Consider the following 11,669-nt stretch of genomic DNA (forward strand, 5'->3'; position numbering starts at 1 on the left):
AATCGAATAATAAAGGCACTCAGTGCCCACGAGACTCCTCCAGGACACAGCACACTTCTACCCAAGACACTATCCACCCCAAATACCAGCTCAAATTAATCGCATCCACCAGCCACTCCCTGAGGGCCCGATCCTTGGAGGCTGTGTGAGACAGGGAGTGGCTAAAACTTGTGCCTTCTAAGTGAACATTCTCCTTCATCGAAGAAACAGGACCCTTAATGCAACAGAGCAGGAAGGCAGGAGCAGATCAGTAAGATTCACCACCCCATCCCCACCTCTACCAGGAAAAGCAATGTCACCACACTGGCTCCTAAAACTTCCCACCCACTTACATTCCCTGCGGCGCCTTCCCTGCTTTGGCTCCGGAACTGCATTGCCATCTAACACCAGGATTTACTTATGCATCCAGCTTCCTCCTTGAGTAAACCTAAACTGCACAGGGCGGGCTGCGTCCACTGTCCCACCTCCGACAGTCCACTGTCCCACCTCCGACAGTCCACTGTCCCACCTCCGACAGAGATCTGTGCCCAGCAAGACAGCTGCTGTTCACTCGGTGAATAACTGCACGTCCCAAGTGATGACACACAATGAATAATTTGCTAATTGGGGAATGGACAGGTGAAGGTGGGTGGGATCGCCCCAGGAAAGGGCACTTATAGACAAGAGGGACCAACCCGAGCCCCTCTAGGTCAGTGTGTGGCAAATGCTCTGGGGCATCATCTTTGACGCGAACCTGTTTCCCACCTACCTTGGGCCAGGACAGGCATGAGGAAAGCCCCCTCCCCAGAACTGCTAAAAGCAAATGAACTCCTATTCAGTATTTATGAAAACTTCCTGTTTCTTTCTTCCGGAATTGAAATGCAAATTTCATCAAGGAACTGACATGAGAACGGTTTTATTTAAATCACTGACACTTGTGCAGTACTCGATATTAGGACTTTCAAATGCTTTAGACAAAATCTGTTTCCCTTTAAACAGATTAAAAAACCGAATCTTAGTTGGCAGAAGTTAGTGCTTGTATCACACAGCTAATGGGAGGTAGAATCCTAAAATCTGCTTCCAAGTGCCACCTGTACCTGACAACGCCAGGCAAAGTGTTTATTTTTGTGTTGCACAAGTGTAAGGACCATAAAATCTAGATTAACTTTATAACAATAATTTAAAAGATAGAAGAGGGTCCCATACTACAGAAATTTTTAAATTGACTATTTTACCATTTATATTAATACAATAAATGAAGAAAACTGACAGTAGAACAGGCCAGTGGTCAGCCAACACACAACACAATGTGTTAACAAACATGGCCAAAGGATCGGTGTGTGTCATGCACTACCTTCCACGGAACATCTTTTTTGGAGGGGTCAGGGAACATAAAGGCAGATTGATTCAAACTAGCCTCATTAAATATATCTATTAAGTTTATACTTTCTTCTGAAATTAATATTTGAGTGGAACATGTGTTAATTATTCACATAACACTAGCTTTCTGCTGAAGTTTAAGAATCCAGTAGCTGATGTTCACATTTAGGCAAATTCTAGGAGCAATTGCACTAAACAATATCCACTCAATCAATTATGAACTGCAAAATAATACTGGGTAATTATTTCAAAGTATGAACTACAGATATGATATAAAAAAAATATAGTAGAACAACTTTCTAACTTAAAAGTACAAATGGTTAAGTCAACAGTACCTACTTACACACAAATTAAACAAAATCAGAATAAACACTCAACTTTTAGGAGAAGCAGTTTCAGTCCTGGTTTTACCACTTAATAGGAGAAAGATCTTACGTGGGTCCTTTCATTCAAGGATGATTTGAAAACCAATTTACAAAGTTAATATCTTGGATCCCAGCTAGGAAGACTCTTCAAGGATCTTTCATACTAACTTGAAGTTGGGGGACATACAATTTGAGAAATTAAATGATACCGCCCCTCATGCACTCCCAGGTTACCCACAGTGAGTCCGGATCACACTTCAGTTCCTAATGACCTAAGTTAAGAGTCTCCTTTCTCCACATCTCTTATCCCGCAATACTCAACATGGGCTACAGAACCCAAAACCAACCTGTGTTCTATGTGGCACCACCTGGCTGATACTGATACCTAAGTGTGCACAGGATTGAGTTAAAAAGCTCTTCAATTCATCAAAGAAAAGAAAGAATAAAAATAACACCCTTAGTTTACACAGGCTTAACCTACTTTGATCACCTAGTAAATCTTGAATTGGCTCCCGTTAGTGGTAAACAGAATACTTCTTGTATTTGGTGTAGAAACCAACAAACTTAGGTTAAATCAAGCCTTCACCCTGACAGTACAAACTATGTTTATTTGTGTGTAAAGTGCCAGTTTTATATACAAATCATAAGTAAACTTTAAAATCTGCTTTAAAATCTGAAGCAGTGAGTCTGATGTCTTCCTACTGCCTTGTGGTAGTAACTGTTTAATCCTGCTGGATCAAACTTGCTTGACTCCCCACACTTTGAGGCCAAGGAAGGTGCTGTTAAGAGCCAGGGTGAAGTCATGCACAGCCAGCCTGCTTGCAAACGCCAAACATGGACAAGATCTTTCGTAAGAATCCCAGTAGCTTCTGTCTACGCTTTCAATCTAGGTGACCCCACTAGCATTAACAGGATTGATTTTGAGGTAGCTACACAGTTTTAAACATACCATTAATGAACATTATGGGCGATTTATGGTGTAGCTGGTTAATACAGTTCAAGTAGCTGATTTTTTTCTCTTTTGATGAGAAGGAAAAAAAGAAAAATCAGCAAAATAAGAGCACATCTTCAGTTCACTTAGAAGTCAGCATCCAAGGTAAAGGCATTCTCTGTCGGACTGGACATCACTCCCATCCTCTGATACTCGCCTACTCTCTTCTCAAAGAAGTTAGTCTTCCCTTCCAGTGAAATATTCTCCATAAAGTCAAATGGATTTTCTACTCTGAAAACCTGAAAAGGTTCACAGCAAAATATAAATACAGAGCACCAGTTTCAGAAGGAACCAGAGGGCTACCCACAATACTTTACCTTGCTAAAACCCAGCTCCAGCATAAGTCTGTCTGCCACGAATTCGATGTACTGCTTCATCAAAGTGCAATTCATCCCAATGAGCTTCACTGGCAGGGCCTCCGTGAGGAACTCCTAGGGACCAGAACACAGCTTCTCAATAAAACAGAAGCATCAAGAGGTCCTCTAGCAAGCACGAGGCCTCCACACGTCACCCACCTGTTCTATCCTAACTGCATTGACGATTATTTCTTTGACTCTCTGCTCCGAAGGTTTGTGTAGCAGGTGTTTGAACATCAGGCAGGCAAAGTCACAGTGTAAACCCTAGAAGAAAAGGTTTAATGTCACTATCAAACCGGCAGACTTCTAGCATTAACGTGGAATAGGAAACTGCTTTATGCTGGTCTGTATTCTCCTTATACATCTTGCGTGGCCGGACTAAGAGCATTTTAACTGTGGAAGGGAAGATGACTCAGCTGCTGTGTCACCTAGGCAGGCTCGGTCCCACCCAGGGGCCTTAGGGCTGCCCCCTAGAGGACAGCAGGCCAGGTCTGGTCCTCGCTGCTCTGTGTGGTGGCAAAGGACTGGGCAGAACTTGCACTCAGAGCATTCTTTCTACAGCCCTGAGCTCTACTGTTGCCACTACTCCCAGCAGGAAAACTCTGACTAGGCTAGTTAGTTTTTAGATTTAAAACCTAATGTCTGGGAAATCGGGAATGCAATTTCGAGTGAATCAAGTCTGCAAGTCTTAGTGCATTAAACCCCAATGCTGGGCTTCCCTGGTGGCGCAGTGGTTAAGAATCCACCTGCCAATGCAGGGGACGCGGGTTCGAGCCCTGGTCTGGGAAGATCCCACACACCGCGGAGCAGCTAAGCCCGTGCGCCACAACTACTGAGCCTGTGCTCTACAGCCCGCGAGCCACAATTACCGAAGCCCGCGTGCCACACTACTGAAGCCCGTGCGCCTAGAGCCCGTGCTCTGCAACAAGAGAAGCCACCGCAATGAGAAGCCCGCGCACCGCAACGAAGAGTAGCCCCCGCTCGCCTCAACTAGAGAAAGCCCGCGCGCAGCAACGAAGACCCAATGCAGCCAAAAAATAAATTAAATTAAAAAAAAAAAAAATCCCAATGCTGGTGGGACTTACACTAGAACATCTGGGCACCTTCACTTTTCCCTCTGCACTTTAACCCAAGTGCATTCAAAGACATATACTGGACCAGAATAGATTCATTGAGATGCTCACCAACTAACTTTGAAGTACAATAGGATCACACAGAAGACCAGGTAGAAATAATAAAACTTCCCCTAAAAAAAAATCCCATAACCTATAGAGCAATACCTATGTATACTGAGAATATGCGTAAAGTAATTTCAGCAAATTATCTAAAGTATTTCATTCTCTGCCAAGTATATATATGGTTGAAGCCACTTGTTAAATGTGCATTTAAGGCAATCTGACATCTTGGGTTCCTTCCAGTGAACACAGGGCTGTAGGTGTTTGGGGTGCAGGTCAGCCTGTTATCTGAACTAGACTCACCTCGTCTCTGCTAATAAGTTCATTGGAAAATGTGAGGCCGGGCATCAGACCTCGTTTTTTGAGCCAGAATATCGATGCAAAAGAACCAGAAAAGAAGATTCCTTCCACTGCGGCAAAGGCTACGACACGTTCTCCTAGAGTTAACGCCAAAATATTTCTAGTGAGTTTCTGTTTGTGTTCATAGCAACAAACCAGTAACATCACTTAGAAAACGAAGCTCAGGGGTAAGTAGGGCCAAGGCATCCTTACCATACGTCGCCTCTTTGTCCCCGATCCAGCACAAGGCCCAATCTGCCTTCTTCTTTACACAAGGCATTGTCTCAATAGCGTTGAAGAGAAATTCCCTGTAGGCACACAGACATCAGCAATTCCGGCAGAGACCTCCTATCCTAAGCTTCTGGCTAAGAGCATTGGGACCAAGGCCAATTTGGGATTCAAACTGAAATGTTTTCTCTTTACTTGTTTGCTTTTTCCTCCAGTGTTTTCAAAAATTTCAACATTCATTTAGTTTATGTTAATGCAAATTTAGGTATCCATTCATTCACACTGAGCCCCAAGATCTAGTAACATGAAAACTCAGTCCATTACACCAAGAGCATTTTATTGGCTTAATTATTTCAAGTCCAGGTCATGACAAGGTTCACAGGCCCTACCTTTAACTTCGAAGAACTATAAAATCTTAACTGCTAGGACTGTTTAAGCTATGCTGACCATTATCTCCCTAAATAGGTGCCCACACTCTTATCATTGTGCCAATTATTTGGGCCCCAAATGCCACAAGTATATAATAAAGCAATTAAAGCCAATAAACTAAACAACCTGAGATTGCTTCCAGCTATAATTCTATGTTACAATGTGGATCCCAGGTCAGAAAAGCAAATCAATTGGCCCTACACTTACCTGGGTCTTCCTTATTACTCTCTCCCTCCCCATCCCCACCTTGGGAGTCTACAGATTTCCCCAGCCCAGTCTCTTCCTTCCCAGATGACCTTGTTTTCTGAAGCCAAGGTCATCAGGCCATTGGGTTCCTTTCATTCTCTTTCCATGTCAACCTGGGTCTTGCCTCTCCCTAGCTTTCAAAACTCAACCACCAGGCCTTCCTGATCCTACCCGTTCCGATAATGTATCCCAATCATGCCCCTACCTTTACTTTCTTTTTTCATTTCTGTCTACAAACATGTTCAAATCTTTTTACCCCCAATGAGTCTCCTCAGTCCTGCTAGGCTTTCAAGTCACTACTCATTTTCCCTCTTCACTTTCTTCCAAGTCATCTACAAGAGGCTACTCTTCAGCTTCACCACTTCTGTTCTACACAGGCTCTTGTCCTGAAGCTGACCTTAGTATCTAGTCTACTCAAACGCCCATTTCTAACTCTCCCCTCCTTTCCAGTCAACCTTGAACATGTAAAATAGGCCCGAGGCTACCTATAGTTCTCCTCTATTATCCTCCAGTATAAACTATCATTTCAGGCAAACAGCTGTGTGCCTAAATTAATCTCATGGTTCACGGCTGCCTCTGCACTATTATGTAATTCCTCTACTTATACTCCTAGGTCTTATTTTCTATGTTATGTTACAGCCCCTTAAGAGGCAGGTTTTATGTTCTACTTTGCATCCTCTGCCCTCTCCACCCTGCCCCAGGCTCAAGTTGTAGGTTGACAGATTTGCCAGACGTGAAAACTATCAGACCTAGGTTTTAGGGCATCAGACACAGCCTCTAGGGATGTTTTTTCAGAAGGCATTAGGTTGGACATTCAGCAGTATATTTCCACCTCTATAAAATGGAGTAACCTCATAACTTTGTTTTTAAGTGATTGGCTAGTAAAGTGAATTCAGGCCTCTTCTTCGGAGCAGACAGGACCATGGGTGCTAGGAATTTCTTTGACTTGGTCATTTTAGAGTCATTCTTCTATCCCTATACGATTTCAAAAAGTAACAATTGGTAATCCTAAATATGTTGGCATATCACCACCCAAATACTCACCTTTCTTTGGAATCTTTAATGTAAGTGTCAATGAGGAGACTATACATTTCAGAATGGATGTTTTCCATGGCAATTTGGAAGCCATAGAAACAACGGGCTTCCGTAATCTGAACTTCTTGGCTAAACCGCTCCACCTAGTGGTAAAACACAAAGGTCAGTTTAAGGAAAATCTACCAGCAGCAACTCAGTCAATGAACACTGGCTGCGTCACACTTCCTCTTTTGTATCATCATAAGGTAGAAATAGCAATTCATTCTTTTTAATTCATTGCAAGGAGGATGCACTCAACAAGACATACAGGCAACCAAATTATTAAAACAGCAAAGCCACAAAAAGGAGAGCAAATAGATAGCTACCAGTGTTGTAGATCTATTACTACCACTTAACATTGTCTTTGAGCTTCTCTACAGTTGGGGGAAAAAATACCATAAGGAAGAAATAACTGCAAAGTATATTATAGGACAGGAAATGCCGTGGAATATAAATACTAGCTTACAGATATATACACGTTCAGTGTGGAAAAATTTAAAAGACGAAAAAAGAAAATTATTAGTTCTCTTAAGTCTTGAAATGCATAAGAGTAGACTTTCTTTTTGGAAACTCACCAAATTTTCATTTACTATGCCATCACTTGCTGCAAAGAAAGCCAGAACATGCGAAATGAAATATCTCTCCTCGGGCTTCAGGGCTTCCCAGTGCTGAATGTCCTTGGAAAGGTCCACCTGGAGTACAGAAGTTCACAAGGGGTTCAAACGTGCAGGACCTCACACATATGCGTAACTCTTCAACTTTAAGTCTACTAGTATCGCTTGATTAATATACCCCTCATGCACTTTGCCAGTGAGAACAACTAATATCCTCCCTCTGTGGGCAAGCATTCCCAAGAGGAACACGAGGAAAGCAAAGCACATTTCAAACAAGTTATAACCGGCACTGCAAGGGTCTTCCTCTAGAGTTAGGGGCAATGCTTCCAACTGTCTTTTAAGTCTCCTAGTTCCTGAATCCGATTACCTCCTCAGCTGTCCAAAAGGAAGCCTCAGCTTTCTTATACATCTGCCAAATATCATGGTATTCGATAGGAAAGATGACAAAGCGGCGGGGGTTTTCTTTCAGAAGTGGTTCCTCCTCCACACTGGGGGCAGATAGCTTAGGGTTCTGCTGGGGGAGAAAGGAAGGAAAATGTTAAGTATAGGGCGAACCACGAAATTGTCATTTTTTTTTAAGCAAAGTATGTCCAATTATCGGGAATTTCATGCGGTTTAATGTATGTCGGTTGTCACACACGGGTTCTGTACGTAACAGAGCAGGACTCTAGTAGAGACATAATAGGAAAAGGTCCAGATGTGTAAAGTAGTAAAGGACCGGGAAGAGGCTTTGGCGGGAAAGGAGCGCGGGCCTGGGAGGGGGTAGGGTTTGAGAGGAGACAATGCGGCTTTGGCGCCAAGAGCCGGCTCCTCCTGCACCGCCTTCCTGCAGCGCCCCCTCGCCGGGCGCCCCCAGCCCGCCTACTCACCGGCTCGGCGGGCTCCTGGAAGATCCTCCTCGCGGTCTTGCTGGCCAGTACGCGGGTCCCGCTGAGGGACGGGGGCTGCAGGGAGACGCGTGGTGAGAGGCCTGCCCGCGCCCTACAGGACCCCGCCGCCCTGCCCCGCCCCTCGCCCCTGCGCGCTCACAGTGTTCTCCTTGTCCGCCAGGCTGAGCCCCTTCATAGGCGAGAGCTGGAGGGGATGCTGCTGCTGCGGGTCAGCGATGGTGGCGAGCGGGACGCGGACGGAGAGCATGGCTGCGTACGGCTCGGCGAGGTGGGGTTGCGCGCAGGTCCGGGAAGGCCCCTCACGGCGGCGCCGGGAATTTAAACCATCCCGCATAGGCGTGCGCAGTGGGCGTGGCCGCTTCCCCATTGGATGGATGCCGGCCGCTGGTCACGCCTCCCGTAGCAGATTCCGGCGCCGCCCGCGAACGCCGGTCGGCCCTGCTCTCCTGGGACCCTCGGGACCTACCCCTCCCGAGCCTCTGTGGGCCGCAGGCTGCGCTGGGGGCGCCACCGCCCATATCCCTGAGAGCCCCATCGGACAAAGGCTGCAGGCCCTGCGCGCTCCGGTGACCCTGGCGCGCGCGGGCACTCGCTCGTACCGGAAAGGTTTGGGATTGAATGAAGCAACGCGATTGGAGCCCGCCCGCCGGAGAGCGGGAGAGGATTCCCCACCCCGCCGAGCCCCACCTCTCTGAAAACGTCTCTTGAACCCGTTTCGCGGTTCCGGGTAAATGGTTTTGCAAATGAGGTCGGTGCAAATGCCTGTACAAAGCCCCTGGCTGCGAGGGAACGTGGCTGCGGCGATTTAGATACGTGTACCTGGGCGGGGGTGCAAGCAGGGTCCCTGAGGTCGGGCAAATGTGTGGGGTGGTCGGTGGTGACCGTACTGTCAAACGGTTAGGGGCGCGGGCTGCTGAGTCACTAGGACACGTCATCTGACAAAGATTTGGTGCCCTCGTCGGTAAAATGGGCCTCGTAGCCATACCTGACCTGTGGGATTACTAATAAAATGAAAGGATTAAATGAGATAATTCACGTAAAATGCGAAGTCCTTTGCAAACTTTCAAGTTAATAACAGAGAGAGGGCCTTTGGTGCAGTTTCCCCCTGAAATCGTGTCTGCTGTCGGACCCCTGTCCTCTATGTCAACACTGTTTTAAAAATTGCAAACTGAGCAAAAATTCCTGAGAAAAAGTTCAGAGAATGATTGAAGAACTAGGAATTCATTTACTGCTTATTGGGCATCAAAGAGCCTAAAGGGGGGGGTTGAAAACCTCCATTCGGGTGAGGGTGGAGACACGAACTTAGTAACAGTTCTCATTTCACTTCGTACGGTCTTTCAGATTTGCCAGAGACTTCTACTCTGCATCTGGCAAAACGCCAAAAATGATCGAGGAGAAAGAAGTGTTAAGATCCAGGAAAAAAATGATTCACCAGGAAAAGCTCCAACAGCTGTACACAGTCAGGGCTGTCTCTGAGTGAGACTGGCCTTTTTACAATGTCTTTTCTAGATATAATACTTTAAAGAGGTGGGGGTAGAGAAGATACCCTCCCCACAGAGGTCTGTTTCTCTTAAAGTACTGTGTTTAACGTATTCTCTAGCCTCAGAAGAAAGATCAATGACCATCACATCTCTTAGACAAAGCAACAACTAAAACTTTGGTCTACCGTCATTTGTTTTAAAGCAACTAGCAGACATTGTCAATTTCCCCTTCAGCATGCACCTCCAGAAAATGGATACTTTTATTGAAGACGTGATAATGGCTTTATCAGCCATAAAACTAACAAAACTAACAGTGATTCCTTGGTATCCGCTAATACCTAATTAACATCCAATTTCGGGTAATCAATACCCGACGTACTCCTTTGGGTTGCTGTCCCAGGCATCATGTACTTTCCAGCTCCTGCTATATTCTGTATGTACAGGAACTGTAAAGTGTAACTCTGTGAGCCAGCCAGAAGCTATTACTTCACTTTCGGTTGAACTGCCACAAGGCAAGGGGGAAAAGCCGCCATCCTCTCCCTCACCGCCTCCCACCTCTGAGTCATTCGGGCATGTCCCGTCCTCCCCCTACATCGGGTTTTTACTGCTCTCACTTTACAAAGGAGGAAGCAGGAGCAGAAGTCTACGTGGCTCTGCCGAGCGGTCACGCCGGGAGGAGACAGCCGGGTCGGGGTTCTGGTCTGCAGTTCCCCCTCTCTTTGCCTGGGTACCGGAGACGCAAAGGGCCCCGGCGGACCAGGCGGCCCAGTCCGGGGGAGAGAGGACGCTGCCCGCAGCGGCCTAGCGCGAAGCCCTGGGATCCACCTGCGATCTTCTCCTTTTCCCTTCGGGGTGCGTTTTGACAGCTACTCCGCTACTGGTCCGCGAGACAGAGACTCCGCCCCCAACTTCCGAGAGGCTGCGCTCTTCAAGGCTGTGGGATCCCACGCCGGGCCACCAGAAGCTCCGCCCCCGCTTCCGCAGCCCGCGCTCCGGCCGCCACGCCCCCAGCAGTTGCACTTTTACCATCTCGCGCGGAGGGGTGCGGTGACCTCTACGGGGCGGCGTCACTGAGGCCCGGGGAGCTCAAGTGATTTTCCCAAAGCCACTCATCCCTCTGTATACCTGACACCGTGCTGGGGACTGTCACAATAATACTAATGACGATAACTCCACAGCCACTGGGCACCTGGACCACTGGACCAGGTGATTTACGCTTTTAATCCAGACGACAGTGTGAAGTAGGTGTTTTTAGCTCTGTTCTTTAGATGAGACTAAGGCATGAGAGGCCAGGAGGGTGCCCAAGGTCACACAGCTCCTTACATTGCGCAGCTGGAACTTTTCTCTCCTAACGTTTTATTAAGAATATTTTCAGCATACAGAAAAATAGAAAGAAGTCTACAGTGTTCACCCACCACCTAGGGTTCAACGGTTGTTTCCCTTCTGCCATATTGGCTTTATCCCTCTTTACGGTGTGTGAGGCTTTTGTTTTTTCTGGATCTTTTTTTTTTTTAATAAATTTATTTGATTTATTTATTTTTTATTTTTGGTTGCGTTGGGTCTTCGTTGCTGCATGGGGGCTTCTCATTGCGGTGGCTTCTCTTGTTGCAGAGCACGGGCTCTAGATCGCGGGCTCAGTACTTGTGACGCACGGGCTCAGTTGCTCCGTGGCATGTGGGATCTTCCCGGCCCAGAGCTCGAACTCATGTCGCCTGCATTGGCAGGCGGATTCTTAACCACTGCGCCACCAGGGAAGCCCTTTTCTGGATCATTTGAACGTGGGTTGTAGATATGACACTTCACCCCAAGATATTGCAGTGTATTGCACAAGTAGCTCCTAAAAATAAGGACATTCTCTAACATAACCACAGTACCATATTCAGACCTAAGAAAACTAACATTATGTCTCTAATATCACCTATATCTAGTCCATAAACAAATTTCTCCAGTCATTTCAAATATGTCTTTTAATTTGGTTTGTTCATTTTTGATGCAGGATCCTATTAAACGCATGCATTACATTTGGTTATTGTGTCTTTTTAGTCTCATTTTTTTAATACAGTTCTTGAATTTATCACAGAGTTTTATTTGCCTTGGGGCATTCTTTTTTTTTTTTTTTGGC

General features: G+C 46.2%; 1 protein-coding gene and 1 long non-coding RNA gene across 3 annotated transcripts; one reads left to right on the forward strand and one right to left on the reverse strand.

The window, feature by feature from the left end:
* Positions 1 to 893: 893 nt before the first annotated feature.
* RRM2 (ribonucleotide reductase regulatory subunit M2) lies at positions 894 to 8,568 on the reverse strand. 2 transcript variants are annotated; one of them, XM_082357791.1, is made up of 10 exons: positions 8,206 to 8,568; positions 8,046 to 8,120; positions 7,544 to 7,687; positions 7,138 to 7,254; positions 6,533 to 6,666; positions 4,799 to 4,893; positions 4,550 to 4,683; positions 3,231 to 3,335; positions 3,033 to 3,146; positions 894 to 2,954 (listed from the first exon to the last, which is right to left on the reverse strand). In XM_082357791.1, exons 1-10 carry the CDS (start codon positions 8,431 to 8,433, stop codon positions 2,802 to 2,804), a joined length of 1,299 nt encoding a protein of 432 aa, XP_082213917.1. In that variant the 5' UTR covers positions 8,434 to 8,568; the 3' UTR covers positions 894 to 2,801. The 2 variants fall into 2 exon arrangements, with proteins under 2 accessions (XP_082213917.1, XP_082213916.1); XM_082357790.1 differs by having other exon boundaries at positions 7,544 to 7,690.
* Positions 8,569 to 8,714: 146 nt separating this feature from the next.
* Positions 8,715 to 11,394, forward strand: LOC309612283. The gene is made up of 2 exons (XR_014235081.1): positions 8,715 to 8,814; positions 9,408 to 11,394. It is a non-coding gene; the product is annotated as an uncharacterized lncRNA (long non-coding RNA).
* The last annotated feature ends 275 nt before the right edge of the window (positions 11,395 to 11,669 follow it).

The sequence above is a fragment of the Balaenoptera borealis genome, assembly GCF_965194805.1.
Source record: "Balaenoptera borealis genome assembly, chromosome: 15".
Classification (NCBI taxonomy): domain Eukaryota; kingdom Metazoa; phylum Chordata; class Mammalia; order Artiodactyla; family Balaenopteridae; genus Balaenoptera; species Balaenoptera borealis.